The sequence below is a fragment of the Salmo salar genome, chromosome 10 (assembly GCF_965601325.2).
Source record: "Salmo salar chromosome 10, fSalSal1, whole genome shotgun sequence".
In the NCBI taxonomy this organism is placed as follows: Eukaryota; Metazoa; Chordata; class Actinopteri; order Salmoniformes; family Salmonidae; genus Salmo; species Salmo salar.
In genome coordinates, this window is record NC_138300.1 from 27,548,896 (window position 1) to 27,568,510 (window position 19,615).

The 19,615-nt window shown below is 44.7% G+C and overlaps 1 protein-coding gene across 1 annotated transcript in view; it reads right to left on the reverse strand.

Moving 5' to 3' along the window:
* LOC106613892 (cytosolic carboxypeptidase 6) overlaps nucleotides 1–19,615 on the reverse strand; it is a 406,201-nt gene that overhangs the window by 201,471 nt on the left and 185,115 nt on the right. The window contains exon 5 of the mRNA XM_045687571.2: nucleotides 4,217–4,433. Within this exon, the coding sequence (XP_045543527.1) occupies nucleotides 4,217–4,433 (217 nt within the window). The remainder of the gene's footprint in view (nucleotides 1–4,216; nucleotides 4,434–19,615) is intronic.

Sequence of the window (19,615 nt, forward strand, 5' to 3'; positions counted from 1 at the left end):
CACTTATCATCCTGAGCAGCTCTTATTTGCACATGAATCATAGATGGCTGCAGATAAGGGCTGCTTTGTCAGAGGTGACAAATAGTGTCACAGTTGGCCATCATGACAGGAAGGGAATGGTAAAAGTGCTTTCTCTGCAACTCCTAGACTGACTCTGCCCATAAGAAAACGCTTTGTCAACTTGTGTAACAAACAAACTTGGTGTGCTTTCAATACTGGGCCCTGGCCATCTTTTTAGCAGTCAATACGAGATAAATGGTGGAATAGTTTAAGGAAACTTCTGCCTGGATTGCACACACTTGTTAGCAGAGAAAGGTCCAAGCAGCATCCACTCTGTCTTCATGGACTTGTCGCTCAGGGGGGAGAGTAGCTCACACAACAGTCAAGGAATGGATTGTAGGAGAAATCTTCAGAAAGAGAGAACAGGGGAATGGATACAGTGCTTAACCCTTCCAACAGAAACTCTATAAAACCTTTCATATAATCCAGTAGTCCATCACAGGACTGTAGACCATCACAAATAATGTGTTAGGGTACAAGAAGCAAGAGAGACATCCAGTATGTCTGTAACGTCTGTCTTAAAAGAGCCGAAGGAAAGAAACCTTTGACCATAAACAAAAGCCTGAGCTGCCTGTTAAGTTGTCACAGACGAACAGAGGTTTTTCAAACCTCACCCCACATCTCATTGACTGACACCTGGGAAAAGCAGATGGCAAAAAAGATTTCCATACACTGACTGACAAACATGCAAACGCATACTGCTTAGTATGCTTACAAAGCTTTGGTGTTCACCTACAGTAGCACATACGCCATCAAAAAGCTGTTTTACTATTGGTCCCTGAAGCAGATCTAGGCGCTATATAAAAAGACTGCATGAAAAAAGGGAGTGGAGAAGAGAGAGAGAGAGAAAAAAACGATAAAGGGATGGTAGAGAGACGGAGGGTGAAAGGCAATATGCAGTTCAAGCATTTGTTATTATCCCAGAAGTGCAATTATAGTAGTCCTTCCCTATTACGGTAGAGCTATGATCTCTCTTTGTGTTTGGTGGAGATGAGGCATCACAATTACTGCAGCTGTTTATCGGTAGGCAGGTAGACCTAGTGTGCTACAGCTGCTTGGCCCTGAGGCCTGATTCCCTCTGCTTGTCTTCCAGTCTCTAAGTCTGTCACTCTGAGTCCAGTTTGTCTCCTCCTCATCTTTTCTTGCTTTGGCACTTGTTTACATTCCCTGAGACATCAGCCAATGTACACACTGACATAACCCTCCTTTCAAATCCCTCCAACAATGAAAGGCTGTGCATCAGTTAATGCGGAGTAGCAGAAAAGTGGAGGAACTGTGTCACTGACAAATTCTAGCCCTGCAGCTCTGACAAGCACTTTCAGGCTCATTCTGGTCTGAAACAATCCAAGCACCCTCTGATTTATAATCACACCTCAAATGTGTAGCTACATCTCTGAAATCAAGCTTTCCAACAAGTTCCATTTGGAGCTATGACTAGCCTATGAGCAAGCCATACCTAATGATCAGAAATAATGAGCATTGTACAGCACACTTTCTATCTTATGCCTTCATGCACAACTTAAACTGAGTGAGAGGCTGATTGAAAATGCTATTGTTCATGCTAAGGCAATCAGTCAAGCTCACCAGTGAACGCCACACTAAATGGTGAGGCTTTTGTTTTACCCCTTGATGATTTACTATAGGTCCATTTGCTATTTAATGCCACAGTGCCATTTCTGCATGGAGTCTGCATCTGAAAGGGCAATGGAACAAAAATCACTCTTTCATTGTGTGTGTAGATATGCACATGTGGTTTCTGTGTGTGTGTGTGGGGGGGGGGGGGGGGGGGGAATTCTTTCAACCAGCTTCACCTGGAATGCTTTTCCAACGGTCTTGAAGGAGTGCCCACATATGCTGAGCACTTGTTGGCTGCTTTTCCTTCACTCTACGGTCTAACTCATCCCAAACCATCTCAATTGGGTTGAGGTCGGGTGATTGTGGAGGCCAGGTCATCTGATGCAGCACTCCATCACTCTCCTTCTTGGTCAAATAGCCCTTACACAGCCTGGAGGTGTGTTGGGTCATTGTCCTGTTGAAAACAAATGATAGTCCCACTAAGCGCAAACCAGATGGGATGGCCTATCGCTGCAGAATGCTGTGGTAGCCATGCTGGTTAAGTGTGCATTGAATTCTAAATAAATCACTGACAGTGTCACCAGCAAAGCACCCCAACACCATCACAACTCCTCCTCCATCTATTCACCTACTAGGCGTCTCACAAAGACACGGTGGTTGGAACAAAAAATCGAAAATTTGGACTCATCAGACCAAAGGACAGATTTCCACCAGTCTAATGTCCATTGCTCATGTTTCTTGGCCCAAGCAAGTCTCTTCTTCTCCTCTGAACAGATGATGTTGAGATGTGTCTATTACTTTAACTCTGTGAAGCATTTATTTGGGCTGCAATTTCTGAGGCTGGTAACGCTAATGAACTTATCCTCTGTAGCAGAGGTAACTCAGGGTCTTCCTTTCCTGTGGCGGTCCTTATGAGAGCCAGTTTCATCATAGCGCTTGATGGTTTTTGCGACTGCATTTGAAGAAACTTTAAAAATTCTTGACATTTTCCAGATTGACAGACCTTCATGTCTTAAAGTAATGATGGACTGTTGTTTCTCTTTGCTTATTTGAGCTGTTCTTGCCATAATATGGACTTGGTCTTTTATCAAATAAGGCCATCTTCTGTATACCACCCCTACCTTGTCACAACAACTGATTGGCTGAAATGCATTAAGAAGGAAAGAAATTCCACAAATTAACTTTCAACAAGGCACACCTGTTAATTGAAATGCATTTCAGGTGACTACCTCATGCAGCTGGTTGAGAGAATGCCAAGAGTTTGCAAAGCTGTCATCAAGGCAAAGGGTGGTTCAAATATAAAATATATTTGATTTGTTTAACACTTTTTTGGTTACTACATAATTCCATATGTGTTATTTCATAGTTTTGATGTCTTCACTATTATTCTACAATGTAGAAAATAGTAAAAATAAAGAAAAACCCTGGAATGAGTAGGTGTGTCCAAACCTTTGACTGGTACTGTATATGGTAAGATCTTCCAGCTAACATGTATCATGTGGGTGTGTGAAGCCACTGGAGGGACTTGGGCTCTTTATTGCAGCAGACGGAAAGGTCCCCTCATCCCTCTCTCATTGCAGGTCGTAATGAGAGTGCTGGGCCGGGCTGTCAGAGATCCAGGACCGCAGGACATTAAAAGACAAATAAGGCCATAAAACGCCTCTATGACTATGCATACTAAACTAATCCTTAGCCTGAGTGCCAACTTACTCAGTTTTATGTCTGAACTTCTTGTATTTATCACAAAGTGCTGGTGAGGCTAAAAAGTAGAACTAATGCTGCTCACTTTGGAGCCCTCATTTTGTACTTGGACATGCCATAGGACAGTGGGAAGCATAGAAATACTAATAGAATTCTAGAATTCTAATTATATGATGGGAACTACTGAAGGAATATGCCGATACCTGTTCTTGTCTTTGTTGCCAATTCCTATTAGTTGAGGTATCACTTTCTGAAATTATTCTTCACCAACATCATCTGCCCTTTCAAACCATATTTCATAAAAATGTGACTCCTTTTTAAATTTGCGCCACATTCCTTATTAATAAATGCACTTTCATCATTGCCCCTTGCAGCTAGCTCTCCTTGACAAATGTAAAAAAAAAAAGATAATAATACAAAAATAATAATAATAAGCATTTCTAATGAGTTTTTCTCCTACTATTATTTGATAAGAGCAGCCAGTACTGCAGGCAGTGTGAATGATCCTGTGTCTGTTCCAGTGAGAAGAGAGAGCTCTCCTGATTACAGGCAGCAGTGTTCTCCCTCAGAGGGCCACCAGCGTGCAGCGCTGCACAGGCACAACACAGAGAGGAGACACTCTGTGTGGCTCCAACCAGCCTCCACACCACCTACAGTAGCACAGTCAAGGACCCCTCCTGTCCTCTCTCTGGCTACAATCACACAGAGTTGAACAGTCATAATGATAACATGAAAATGTGAAGCGGAGGACTGGTGGATAGACCTGGGCAGTGGGTTCTTTGGTAGTCTGTTGAAAACTGTTTGATGAGAGAGAGAGCGAGAGGACACACACACGTATACGCACGCATGCGCACGCTCACACACACACACACACACTCACCACACTGAGCCCCAGCTGCTCCCTCTGCAGGTAGTCCAGGTTCCTGCGCTCCAAGCTGTCCAGGTAGTGCTGCAGTCTGGTGTAGGTGTAGGGGTAGCAGTAAGCAAACTGGTACACATCATCCTCTCGGTCAAAGCAGAAGGCGAAGGACATCACGTAGTTTCTCCGATGGTCAGGGCAACGGTAATAGTACACATTCTTAGTCGGGAGTCTTTGCCTGCAAGGACAGGGGAACATTTGAAGGATTTAGAGAACATTCATCTCTCATATACAATACATACTGTATACATATTAGATAATTCCCTCAGAACCTTTCACCAGACTCTATCAGGTTGATAACTGATTATAATGGGACAACTGCTTGCAGCGTTTTGTCTATAAGGTCATTGGTATCAATGTGAGAGTATGGGCCAGTAGGGAAAGTTTCTAGTCTCGCTGTCATCCGGTCTGTTGTGGTAATGCCAAGGGCTACAAGGAGAGTGATCCAGGGGCCTTAAGTAGCGATCAATCAGAAATGTGACACTACTGCATCCCCTACAGCCTCTCAGTTTACTACTCTGCTCTGCTCTCTCTATTCCCCTGGCAGCCTCTGCATCTCTCCTGTTCACTGGGCATCATCTGAGTTGCATCCCAAACTAAATGTATTAAGCAGTAAATAAAGAAGGACAATGGTAGACTATGGATATTTCATACAGGCTAACAATTGATGGAACATCCCAGCTGAATGAGTGTCTACGCAGCTGATAACTGCATATAAAGCCTGTGCACATGCAAATAAAAAAGCTGACAAAAAGGATATGTGAGAGAAAAGGTGGGGGGGGGGGGGGGGGGGTGAATAACGATCCACAACAAATGTTGGCAAAGAGGAGTAGAAGAGAGTGAATCTTCTGAGAGGGGAAAAAGCAATAACGGACAGGCATTGAGCTGAGGCCACAGAGAGGATGATGGGAGGGGGAGGGAGAGAGAGAGTGAGTGAGGAGGAGGGAGACAGAAGATAAGGAGAGGATGAGAAAGAGGAGGCAGATCAGAGGCTGTGATGGCAGGCTGCTGGCGTCTCTCCTGTAGGACCAGGATCAGATTGAGATGCTATCTGTATCTGATAGCAGCCTGCCGTCCTGAGCGGCCTATCTGATAAGCAGAGGGCAGCAGGCAGCCTGTCTCAAATGAACCTGGGACTCACTGACCCCCCTCTCAATAAGCCCCATACTCTCAACTAGGGATGGGCAGATGGGAAATAGGCTGTAGGCTGTTGGTTTTTATGCTGACGTGCTCCACACACACACACACACACACACACACACACACACACACACACACACACACACACACACACACAAACACAAACATTCAAAGAAAACGCTGCTGCCGCGGCAAAGTGAAACACAAAATGAAAATCAAACCAAATTAGCCGAGTTGTATAAGGCAAAGTGAGGAAAGGGGGAAAAGGCCAAGCTGATTATTCCCCTGGTAGAGGAGAAAGTGTTCCTATCTCTGTGCAAGTGTGCCTGTCTCAGCAGAATACTAATGCAGCCACCCCGCCCTGCCTCATGCCTGGCTGAAGGGAAGGAGAGAGAAAGAGGGGAGAGAGGTAGAGAGAGGGGAGTGAGAGGAGAGGGGGCAGTAAGCAGTGTTGGCCCGCCCCCCTCCAGAGAAGGCTCTTATCCAGTGTCTGCAGAGCCCCAAGGCTGGCTGCCTGGGCGGGTGCCTCTCCCACATCACTGCACTGCATCCTACAGGGCATTAGGTGGCTGACGAGCTAGTCGACAATACTACTGGGCACAGGCCCAAAGACATACACCACACATTCGTATGTATACATGTGCTCAACAAGCGTCATGAAGAGGAGAAGGAATGGGAGAAGGAAGCAATAATTAAAAACTTTTCTCTGAAGAATTTCTACATTTACACTAACTTTAATCTGCTTGTGTAATCAAGTATACTCAGTGTGATATTTTGGGCTCATGGCTCATGCAATTACCTTTAATTTAAATTAAGTATATTACCTTTAATTTAAATCAAAGGGTTTTATTCCTAATCAAACATATTGGTGGAATGTGGGATGAAAAATGTGTATTGGTGAAGTGTTTGTCCTGTTCATGTGAATTCACACACACACACACACACACACACACACACACACACACACACACACACACACACACACACACACACACACACACACACACACACACACACACACGCACAAACACACACACGCACAAACACACACACGCACAAACACACGCACGCACCCATGAACGCCCACACAAACACAGTACAATGATAGTTTGTGTCAGGAGGTCCCAGGTGTTTTGTTTCCTCCATTGCTTGTCCAGAGCTGAGTGCAGGACATCCTGCTGTTCCCTGCACACCCAGGAGACCTGACAGGCTGAAAACAGGGGGCAGCATTACCCTGTCACACCCCACCCCGGAAGAATGAAATAAGATGACACTTTATCCAGTTATTTATTCATCTATCTGTTTGGCATTATCCAGCCGTGCAGCTCTCCTCTGTACCATTTGACCTTGTTGGCTACTGAGCGAGTCTTCGATATTGATTGTAATTACACAACAGGAATTTACTGCTGGCCATCGCAGGACTGCTTTACTGTTATGGGCCAAAGAAAATAGCTTTGTGTCTTCCTCTGGAGAGCAGCGATGCAGAGGTTGCTGTCACCCTGGTTTATATCTCTGCAGTGTCTGCTCCTGAACGGCTGCTGGCAATTCGTTTTATCTAAATAATGCTGCCCCATGCCTCTCGTACTTCAGGATGTGGTACAGTGCCCCCATTCCCAAACAGATTTATCACTGCATGTGGCAACAACAAAAAAGCCGCCTCCGATGATAATGTGCACAAACGTGGTTTCACAATTCAGTGCCACAGCAAACACACGCTCACACACGTCACCAACATTTTCTACACCACAGAAAGTTCCATCCTAAAGCTCAAGGTCATCAACTGACTGAGGGCTGTGAGACGTGTTAACACAACTTCTATACAAGAGCAGGCATAAATGAAGATAAGAAAAACAAAACTCTGCTTGAAATTTCTTATGTGATAACACGACTTCTCCAGCAGAATCCGGGTCAACACCAAAGAGAGCAGAGCACTGGCAGCTAAAAGCAAGCCTTTACTGGGGTGTCACTCTCCTTCCCACTGCTTTTCAACTTCTCACCTGTTAGCAGATACAAGAGGGGCTTTGATTTTGATGTTGATCTGTTTCCCTCTGAAGTCTCAGAGATGAGGGATAAAATTGGTAGCTTTCATACTAGGGACATCTTGTCTACATTCTCAAATCAATCAAGCGTAGAGGTCACTGCAGTCACGCTTCTCGCTTTTCTCTCTGCTCCCTCTCAAAGCTGAGCCTGTCAAGCGCTCAATGTTGGGAATGGTTTAAAATATGTCCCACAAGTGCCACAGTTCTACACCATCTCAATTTGTGACAAATGGAAGCTCTGTTCCTAAAATATAAATGTTTACATTTGGATGATATTTTTCACAATGATACTATACCACCATAATATACTACAAGCCGCAGTTGAAGAGCCAATCTCTCTACCTACGCTGCCAGATGTTGAACAATTTCACTTTTGTTGAAACATGGCACAGCCTCCTTCTTTTGCATACTAATCCAAGCAGAAAATAGCTTTAGAATGATCTGAAAACAGTCAAGTATGCCTCCTACTCACATGTGTGATGTATCTATCCATCTTTTTAGGATGCAGATCAGACATAAAGACGGTATCCAATGGCACTGTTACTAAGCAACCTCTCTTGCTTTGTCATTCTGTTGGCCATATGTGATCACTGATGGTATACTAGAGTATAGTGTATAGTGATTGCCACTGCAAGTCACTGAATGTCCTGGAAAGCATCAAATCAGTGCGTGGGTTTAAAACAATGTACAGTAGTCACGGGTTGTTAGTAGGCTCCGGGCTTTCCTTTGGAAAGGCATCTCAAAGCCCACTTTTTGTGGAGACAATAAGCAGTTTACAGAGACATCTGAGCCTGAACAGAGACCCTCTGAAGCTGAGTGGTTTAAACAAGCCGCTGGAAGATTTTCTAAGGTGTTAACATCAAAACCGTTAAGAGATTTAATTTGCTGTCTTGTCCCTTTTTCCACAGCATTTTGGGGAAAGACAGAAGTGAAAAAAGGCATCACACGTGAGATGTGACGTCCATGTCAGAAGTGTTCTCTTCTCACCATTCAACCCTCATGATTTGATTGTTCTATTCACTCGAGGTAAACTTGTTTATTTGTCTCCCCAACATTATGCTGTCTGATATCGGCATTTAAAATATCATTTTCTTTAGAGACTTCAATAAATTACAAACCCTTGGGTGAATTAGATGATCAAACAGGCCAACAATCAATATCAGATCACATTCATAGAGCTTTACATGATTGAATAGTATGCAGCAGCAGATACAGTATTCTACCAGAGTTAAACAAATCCCACCTAAAAGCACCAAATACTATGTGTAAGTGCCTTGGCGCTGTACTTTGTTCTATTGCAGGAGCATGCGGGTGAAGCTTCACCTCCACTCATAAATGCTATGGGGACATAGCCATGTTAGAGTGCCTGGCAAACAGCAACACACACACACAGCCTCCCAGACCTTAAATCATTGGGTCATTAGACCTGAAATCATAAACTCAAAGCCCCAGAGTAATGCACTAGGGTTGTATATTCCAATCTGCTTGCATGCAGAAATGGAAACTATGAGGAACTTGAGCCAGGTCCAAGACACTAAGGTGAAATTCACTAATAGCAGTTTCTTACATCTATAAAAAATAAAAATTCTTTATCTCTATTTGAACTGGTGATTAAATGTGAAATCATAGACTGACAGAGAGTGGATTTTCAGAGTATTAGATTAGAGGAGGTAATGGATGAAAGTGGATAATGGATAAAAATGAGAGCTATTGTTGCAGAGAGGAGTAAGAAGCAAGTGGATTATATAGGTATCAGGTCACATAAGAACATGGAAGGTCGCTGCGCATCCCCATGGTGCTTCTTCTGTTTATCACACAAACAAGACACCACTCCCCAGCTCACTTTTATTCATGTTTTAAGAGCGTCGCAAATTCTCTCGACCGAATCACTCAGAACACACACACTGGGTACTTAAGTATTCAGCTAGAGGCATCGACTCAACTTCAGGGTTCGTTTTATGGCGTCATTAAATATATCAAAATAAGTAATCAAAATACATGCCATTAGAATTACTCAGTGGGCTCATGGGTGATAAATTACGGTACTGCTGACAGTACCTTGAAACGCAGTGGAAGATTTTTTCCAATTTGGGTTGACTGGGTAGTGGTGGTATGGAGGGAGCCAGGCAGGCAGCACTGTAAAGTGGGTTCATACAGTAGGGTCAGTGGTGAAGCATAGAGGCTTGTGATGGAGGATAGTCCTTCTACAACCCCTCTTCTGGTGAGTGGGCCGCATTATCCAGGATCAGGCCATTAGTCTGTAGTGCGGAAATATTCCACTCACATCCGTGTGTAAACAGTGGATCTCATTCATACACATATCAGTCATGCACAGCAGGTTCAACAGACAGACATCTCCATGGGTGTTATGTGGATGTCGATGTGATGTAAGGCCAGAGGCTTGCGATCGCATTCAGAGTCAAAACCAGGGCAAACATGTCTTAAATGAGGTCTTGAGAATCATGTCCTGTCTGATCAGGCAACCTTGTACCGTGCTCAGTGCTCAGAATCATCCTGGAGAGGAGCGTAGCTGTGCCAGCACCCTGATTGACCAGCAGATGGCCACACCTCTCGGTGGTGTTCAGTAGTGGCATGACCTTCCCATCCCTGCTACAGACAGTCCCAGGTCCACTCGCCTGTCTTTAGATCTCTCTAAAGTACTGTGGTCAATACCATAGGACTAAACTTCATCCAAAACCTGTGAACCAATCTGAAAGTTTGAATATAAACTTGGTGTGGATATCTTTGATTTTTCTCAATGGGGTTAATTAATTTGATTAACAGTGGACTATGTGCCAGACAGGGCAGAGGGTTGACTAGACCGCAGCACTCTCCCCTCCCCCAGGCCCGCCCATGGCTCCATGCTGGTGCAGCTACAGGTCCCACTGTGCTGAGAGCAGATGATCACCTTGCCATCGCCAGCGTGGCGCCGCCACCCCCCCCCCCCCCCCCCCCCGGGGCATGAGGGCAGGTGGCATTAGTCTGGGAGGGGGGCACTAACACGCCACAACCATGATGTCAGTGTTTTACCCTGGTGTGTGTGTGTGTGTTGATACATGTGTAAAAGTGTATGAAGGGTTATGATAACAGGAACAAACAGCAGCTCCCCATGCACCTACACCATGCAGCATTAGACTCCACCCCACATTAGTGTTCAGTCTCAGCCAGGTCCCAGGGGAGCCACAACGCCACAGAGTGGTCTGGCTGACAGCAACACACCCATCACACCCATCATACTAGGACTACAGCTAATGTGAATATGCTAAACATGGAGTAAAGAGAATGTCATAATGACTCATAATAGAAAAGCTGTTTGAGATGCACTCACCTCTGTAAACAACAAAAAAAACTGCTGGCCTTGCCCAGCTGCAAAAAACAGGGAAATCACACATTCTATTAGACACACTGATAAATCAGTTAAAGGTGTCTGAAAGCATGTTGTAAACAAATAGTGTCTATGAGATAAAGAATTGAAAGAGAGAGAGCAGGTGGAGTGGTTGTGAGACCTCTCTCTCTCCTCTACTCTCCTCTCCCAGGGGAGACGGGGATGTGTCTGCTGTCTGCACCAGCTCACTGGGTGGAGTGGACCCAGGGAGACAGCCTGGCGCCAGACTGGCTGGCAAACAACACTGCACCCAGACACACTCACACACTCACACACACATATGCACACAACCAACGCAAAAAAACAACAACAAAAACACACACACATTGCTTAGATCCGAGACATACTGTAGAGCAATCTGCTCCTGACAACCGCACCACATTCATTCTCCATAGAAGGCGAACAATGGCTCTCTCTGTTAATTACAGGAAGGCAGACATGTAGCTTAATGTAGCCTAGGGCAGTGTGCTGGAGAGATGCTGTTGAGATGGAGTAGAGATGACGGAGTGACAGGGCTTTCTGAGGGCTAATGCAGATGCATCTCCAGATTCAATTTGCCTGCTCTCTGATAGCATTATCTTCCCAGACAGACAACCTCCCCTCTCACTCCTTTGTTGTCTGTGAACTTACCTCAAGTATTTACATAAACATTCATACTGGGATAGGACAGGAGTCTAATGTGAAATGTGTAATGATTCCTGTAGAGTAAACGATATACAGTAAATTCACCTGCAGGTTCCTGAAATATAGAAGTTGTGTTGGAAATGTGTTCATCAAAGGAGACATGTTATCTGCAAAAAAAAACATTATTTCTGAAAGTGAAATTCCAATGATGAAAGTATTCCCATCTCAGCTCTCTTTGTAAAACCTCTTTGTTGCTTTCTCTCAGCCATAACGTAAATCTCAAAAATACACATCCACATACTCATTAAATAGAGTATGACAACAATGATCTCAGCCGTATCATAACCATGTTACTGAGTCTGTGTCAGTATGACTCTTCAGATAGAGGTTAGGCTGATGAGATCATCCACTCTCCTGATGGCAACACGACAAACCATGAGGTCACAATGAGGTCATCAGAATAATATCATACACTTAGAGTGATGTCATAGTGTACACAAGAAATGAAGAGCATGAACCAGTAATTTCACTGGTTAGGAGAATGACCTCACAAATACACAAGGACATTAGGACAAAGGATAGTTACAATCCTTATGAGATTCAAAACAATAACATCATATTGGATAGGATCTGCACTTTGGATTTAGGATACTGCCTCAACAAAATCTTCAAGTATAATTTGACCACAACCGGCATTAAAATAATTATTGTGATTCTACTACAAAAATGCTAAATTTTCCACTTCGTTGTTTAAAAAGAAGGCAATTTTACACAACAACCAAATCCAGCAGGCTCTTCGCCTTCTCTAAATGGAAATCAGTGTTGTGCCTGTTAGGGCATGGCAGGTGAGTCTCTATCTCTCTCTCCTTTCTCTCTCCCTCTCTCTCCCCACTACCACCCAGATCTGTAAACCATCTGTCCCCTGAGGGTGTCCCTGCCTGGCACAGCCGGCCAGCCTGTCTGACCACATCCCCCCTGGCACCGGTGGCAGCTGTGGTGTTTGGGCACTCTCCGCTCGCTGCCTGCAGGCAGACTGGTGGCTCCAGGTGCCAGGGGGGTAACTGGGCGCGCGGGCTCCCAGACAGCAGATGCTGCCAATTAACTTCCACGCCACAGGCTGGTATTGGGGCTGGGGGAGCGGGAGCAGGAGCGGGCACCGCACTTATTGAGGTTGACTGGAGTCAGCTAGTGAATCACAGGCTTAGCACAGCACTACTATCCTCTTACTGTCTCTGTGCCCTGTCCCGGGGCACCACATGTCACATCAGAGCCTCTGAGAGGCACAGCTCAATTACGGTAGGGGAAGAAACAATACATTACCCTTCACACTCCACCGCTATCATTCACAGTCAAATCACCAGAGCATCCGCTTTTGTTTATTCGCATTTGCTTCATTTCCCAGTTATGTTCAATTTAATTTAGAGCCGAATGTACTTTTATCACAGCTGGGCTGGCAATCTCAGTCTTTGATTGAATTCGGCGAATTGTAGCGCAGTCAGAATAACAAAAGGCAACCTTGTGGGATGAAATAAGGCCAGCTAGACCGTAGCCTCTCTAAGAGATGGTAGGAGTATCTGTAGGTGTATAATGGAATAGGGATGGATGACATGACATGGAGAGCTCATCAATAGAGGGAGTGAGACAAAACAGAATGGCCTCCAACAAGTGTGGTGTAGAGGAGGAGCAGATTGTGATGAGTGGAGAGGCACGAAGGACTGTATTTCACAGGTAGGCCGGGGAGACCATCCCAGCTCTCAGCCTCTCTGATGTGCTGTGTTGGTGTGGGTGTGAGTGATGGCCCTGCTCGGCCACAGGACAACAGTGTGAAAACAGGGCCTGACCCCTGGACCACAGCCCGCCCCGCCCTCTCTTTCTCTCTCTCCCTCCCTCACACACACTCAGCACAGAGGGGATGTGACAGCCATGACATTGGGCAAGAAAGGGGATCAACTCTGCTCTCTGAAGAGAAGGGGCTTTTTGACTTATTGTGGGGGATTTTCTCTCTTTCTTTCACACACGTCCACAAACACAGTTACATGGAAACACATACACACACACGTTTTCTGGTCAGAAACCAAGCAGGGATGAGTTGACAGTGGGTGAGTAATGCGCATTGTTTGCTTGCTTTCTCTGGCTGTGTTGACAGGCCATTACAGTGATTACCTTGGACACTGGGAATTACAGGTCATTTTGGAGAGGTTCTGGCTGCCGAAGCCTTGCCCTTAAAGCCTCAATGCTCTCAAACAACATTTCTATAGTCGGGTCAACAAAATACAAACCTCTGAATGCCTAATGTAACAGAAAAACAAACAAAGGAAACATGCAACTAGAATCTTACACTGATGTTCCATAACCTCGTCCATCACATCTGACTTCCATCATCACCCCCATAAAACAACTCACTAACATAGACCTGAGAGTAAAAGCTAACACTCCACACTGTCCCAGGTCACCAACTGATCAACTACATTAGTGCTTTGCACTAAGCAGCACTGAAGTATTTAATTGATGCTTGCTGCTCTTTAATATCCCTCATAGGAGATAGAATAGCAAGTCTTGGGGCCACTTTGTCACCAGAGTCACATCCGCCATGCGCAGAGTGACAGATGACTTGTCGCAGAGCTAAGCGAGAATTTTTACTGCAGATTGAAAGCGTAAAAAAGAGAGAAAGAAAGAAATTGCTCCATTACGCCACAAAGGTAAATCACTCAATGTGCTGGAGCCGAGGGAATGTCATTTACACATATCCGTGCATTTTCATATCCAAATACAATTAGATTTCCCCTCTTGCTGTGTGTGTGTGTGTGTGTGTGTGTGTGTTTTGTTTTACTATCGTTAGGGTACCAGAAGTCCTCACAAGGATAGTAAAACAAGGAAAATTTGGACAAGTGGTGACTAAAACCCTCACAAACTTTTACAGATGCACAATTGAGAGCATCCTGTCGGGCTGTATCACCGCCTGGTACGGCAACTGCACCGCCCACAACCGCAGGGCTCTCCAGAGGGTGGTGCGGTCTGCCCAACGCATCACCGGGGGTAAACTACCTGCCCTCCTGGACACCTACAGCACCTGATGTCACAGGAAGGCCAAAAAGATCATCAAGGAATACAACCACCCGAGCAACTGCCTGTTCACCCCACTATCATCCAGAAGGCGAGGTGAGTACAGGTGCATCAAAACTGGGACCAAGAGACTGAAAAACAGCTTCTACAGTGAGGGAAAAAGTATTTGATCCCCTGCTGATTTTGTATGTTTGCCCACTGACAAAGAAATGATCAGTCTATAATTTTCATGGTAGGTTTATTTGAACAGTGAGAGACAGAATAACAACAAAAAAATCCAGAAAAACGCATGTCAAAAATGTTATAAAATGATTTGCATTTTAATGAGGGAAATAAGTATTTGACCCCTCTGCAAAACATGACTTAGTACTTGGTGGCAAAACCCTTTTTGGCAATCACAGAGGTCAGACATTTCTTGTAGTTGGCCACTAGGTTTGCACACATCTCAGGAGGGTTTCTGTCCCACTCCTCTTTGCAGATCTTCTCCAAGTCATTAAGGTTTCGAGGCTGACGTTTGGCAACTCGAACCTTCAGCTCCCTCCACAGATTTTCTATGGGATTGAGGTCTGGAGACTGGCTAGGCCACTCCAGGACCTTAATGTGCTTCTTCTTGAGCCACTCCTTTGTTGCCTTAGCCATGTGTTTTTGGTCATTGTCATGCTGGAATACCCATCCACGACCCATTTTCAATGCCCTGGCTGAGGGAAGAAGGTTCTCATCCAAGATTTGACGGTACATGGCCCCGTCCATCGTCCCTTTGATGCGGTGAAGTTGTCCTGTCCCCTTAGCAGAAAAACACCCCCAAAGCATAATGTTTCCACCTCCATGTTTGACGGTGGGGATGGTGTTCTTGAGGTCATAGGCAGCATTCCTCCTCCTCCAAACACGGCGAGTTGAGTTGATGCCAAAGAGCTCCATTTTGGTCTCATCTGACCACAACACTTTCACCCAGTTGTCCTCTGAATCATTCAGATGTTCATTGGCAAACTTCAGACGGGCATGTATATGTGCTTTCTTGAGCAGGGGGACCTTGCGGGCGCTGCAGGATTTCAGTCCTTCACGGCGTAGTGTGTTACCAATTGTTTTCTTGGTGACTATGGTCCCAGCTGCCTTGAGATCATTGACAAGATCCTCCCGTGTAGTTCTGGGCTGATTCCTCGCCGTTCTCATGATCATTGCAACTCCACGAGGTGAGATCTTGCATGGAGCCCCAGGCCGAGGGAGATTGACAGTTATTTTGTGTTTCTTCCATTTGCGAATAATCGCACCAACTGTTGTCACCTTCTCACCAAGCTGCTTGGCGATGGTCTTGTAGCCCATTCCAGCCTTGTGTAGGTCTACAATCTTGTCCCTGACATCCTTGGAGAGCTCTTTGGTCTTGGCCATGGTGGAGAGTTTGGAATCTGATTGATTGATTGCTTCTGTGGACAGGTGTCTTTTATACAGGTAACAAGCTGAGATTAGGAGCACTCCCTTTAAGAGTGTGCTCCTAATCTCAGTTCGTTACCTATATAAAAGTCACCTGGGAGCCAGAAATCTTTCTGATTGAGAGGGGGTCAAATACCTATTTCCCTCATTAAAATGCAAATCAATTTATAACATTTTGACATGCGTTTTTCTGGATTTTTGTTGTTGTTATTCTGTCTCTCACTGTTCAAATAAACCTACCATTAAAATTATAGACTGATCATTTCTTTGTCAGTGGGCAAACGTACAAAATCAGCAGGGGTTCAAATATTTTTTTTCCCTCACTGTATCTCAAGGCCATCAGACTGTTAAACAGCCATCACTAACACAGAGATGCTGCTGCCTACATACAGACTTGAAATCATTGGCCATTTTAATAAATGGATCACTAGTCACTTTAAATAAGGCCTCTTTAATAATGTTTACATATCTTACATTACTCATCTCATATGTATATACTGTATTTTATAACACCTATTGCATCTTGCCTATGCCGCTCTGCCATTGCACATCCATATATTTATATCTATATATTCTTATTCCTTTCCTTTACTTAGATTTGTGTGTATTGGGTAGTTGTTGTGGAATTATTAGATTACGTATTAGATATTTCTGCACAGTCGGAACTAGAAGCACAAGCATTTCGCTACACTCACATTAACATCTGCTAACCATGTGTATGTGACCAATACAATTTGATTTGATTTATACATTTTGCCGGTCCCCACAAGGAAAAACGCTATTTTAGGTTTAGGTTTAGGGTTACAATTATGGTTGGGGTTAGGGTTAGATTAAGGGTTAGGGGTTAGGGAAAATAGGATTTTGGAAGGAATTATTTGGTCCCCACAAGGATAACAATACAACACGGTGTGTGTGTGTGTGGCCATGCTCTGTTATAATCTCCACCCGGCACAGCCAGAAGAGGACTGGCCACCCCTCATAGCCTGGTTCCTCTCTAGGTTTTGGCCTTTCTAGGGAGTTTTTCCTAGCCACCGTGCTTCTACACCTGCATTGCTTGCTGTTTGGGGTTTTAGGCTGGGTTTCTGTACAGCACTTTGAGATATCAGCTGATGTAAGAAGGGCTTTATAAATACATTTGATTTGAGTGTGTGTGTGTGTGTGTGTGTGTGTGTGTGTGTGTGTGTGTGTGTGTGTGTGTGTGTGTGTGTGTGTGTGTGTGTGTGTGTGTGTGTGTGTGTGTTAGTAAGTGAGTGAGTGTGTGTATGCTTGTACTGTATGTTGGCCTAGCAGTACTTTCCGTGACCCATGTACAGTAGTACTCAGGGCAGATGGCTTTCTCTCCTATCGAGTCTCATAAACGCAAATATACATCCACCCATAACACAGGAACCCATTAAGACCACACACCTCTAACATGGTGATACATGGTGACAGGAATATTCACGTTATAAAAGATAAAAACAATGTCTTCGCATGTTGTCTTACCAAAATATGGTAATATCCCAGCAAACCCCCCAGCTCTTTGAAACATACTGTACGATTCCCTCAGGACACGGCTTTGTTTCCATTGGCATGAAGAATGGCACGGTGTCTGATTGATGGTTTGCATTCCATGTCATCTAACATCATTAGAACATTTCACCTCATCATAATAAAACATGGGAAGACTCCCATCTCAGTCCTGTCAGACTCCCCCAAACCACTCCTCTTTCTCATCCTCCTTTCATCTCTCACCATCACACACCATGGAGATGATGGGAGCTGCTGCTGGAAATCATGTGCTGGCCCCAATAAACTATCACCAAACCTTCTGCATACAAACAACCATTATCTCCCCCATTACTAACCATAGTTCAAAGTGCGGCCTTGAGAGAAACAGAATCAATATGTAACGCTTTCAAGATTTGTCTTAATTAAGAAACAGGGCTATGGGAAGAAAGAAACACAATAACCTTTTCCTCTATGCAACCCCATTACTAAATATTAAAATTAGACCACAGCAATAGCATGATTACGCCTACTAAATCAGCGATGTCAAACACATTTTCTCATACAAGTAATATGTAAATGAGGGCACAACGCAAAAAGCACCACAAAAACCCTAGGCAATAGTCCCATTATGGATGACGCCAATTTTCACTCTTCTGTTGAGTGCATACCCACAATTTTCTCCGACATGGTTCAACAACAGTCTCATATAATGAAAAGACAAATGGCATTTTACACCTTGGTGCCGTGAAATGTAGACAAAGATCCATCCCTTTCACAGCAGACTGTCATGCCGTCGCCCTGCACTGACTCAAATATCCCACAGCAGGAAATAAGCAGTTGGCCAGAGTGGAGATAAAGAGTGATGCCTAGCAGCGTCCTGGAAGGCATCGCCGTCCTCAACACATGCACGTTCTCCTCCTCCCGACAGTTTTACTCCTTGTCACCCATCTTTCATTTCCTCTCCTGAACAAAAGAACAGGACCTCCACTATGAATAATGGAAGAACCACATCAATGTCCCATGAAGCAACAGGGTTATTATTTTGAAGGTGGGAGAGGATTAATGAAACTATAACTTATTTATTTTTCTGGAGGAGGTAGAGTGGGATTTAGTGAGCTAGCAGCGAGCTGGACTGCAGATTGCTGTTGCCATGATGGCATCCCTCCTGCCCACACTGTAATACGGCAGAAATCTCTTTAACACACTGCTAAACTGTAATGGGCCGGCCTGTGGTTAATAAAAACAACACAGAGGTCAAGGCTCGAGGGGATTTCACTAAATACAAATGCATCAAAAAGACGGCTCATTAAAAAAGCATTGGAGCAAAATGAAATAATATCAAGATGATATTTCCAAGGATTAGATTCCTCCTTTAATCAACGTTTGTTATAGTTGTAGTGTCCTTTGGGGCATAAAGGGTTAACCCCACTCGGAGCAGACCAGGCAGAGATAGTGTGTGGCGGGCCCCGTATGGCCAAATCATAGCAAATCACACTCACTCACATCTGCCTTACGATATGCCCCCTCGGTGAAATCACTAGGCTTACGTTCAGAGCAAGCTGAGAGCAATCGGCCAGTACAGCAGGTTCCCCAGTCAACCCCACTCAGAATTACACAGAGAGGCAATAGCCTGCACCTGAGCTGGAAGAATGAACAGGCCCAGATGAGACCAGGACAGGATGAATTAGCAGTCCACTAGCGCCAGTCCAGTGATTATCGCCCAACATTTTCCTGCTTGTACTCCCACTGTGAAATTGCAGGAGTTTCGCCACAGTCATTTTTCATTGTCTGCTTATGACGTTTCACATGTGCTCAGTGACTTTCATTTAACCTCCCACACACACACACACACACACACACACACACACACACACACACACACACACACACACACACACACACACACACACACACACACACACACACACACACACACACACACACACACACACACACACACAAATGCAGACAAACACAAATGTCATTTAGGCAGTCCTCACCCATATTCATTACAGCTGGTACCTTGGAGAGATAGCTACTTTACTGCTGCTGTTCACTCTGCTTACAGTGTTCGGCTCCAGCCAAAGTACCTACTACCTAACTAAGGTAGATGGTCCAAATATATGTGCGTTTCAGTCCTCAAACTTGTTGTACTAGTGCGGGTTCCCTGGAGGCCTGCTGGTCTATTAG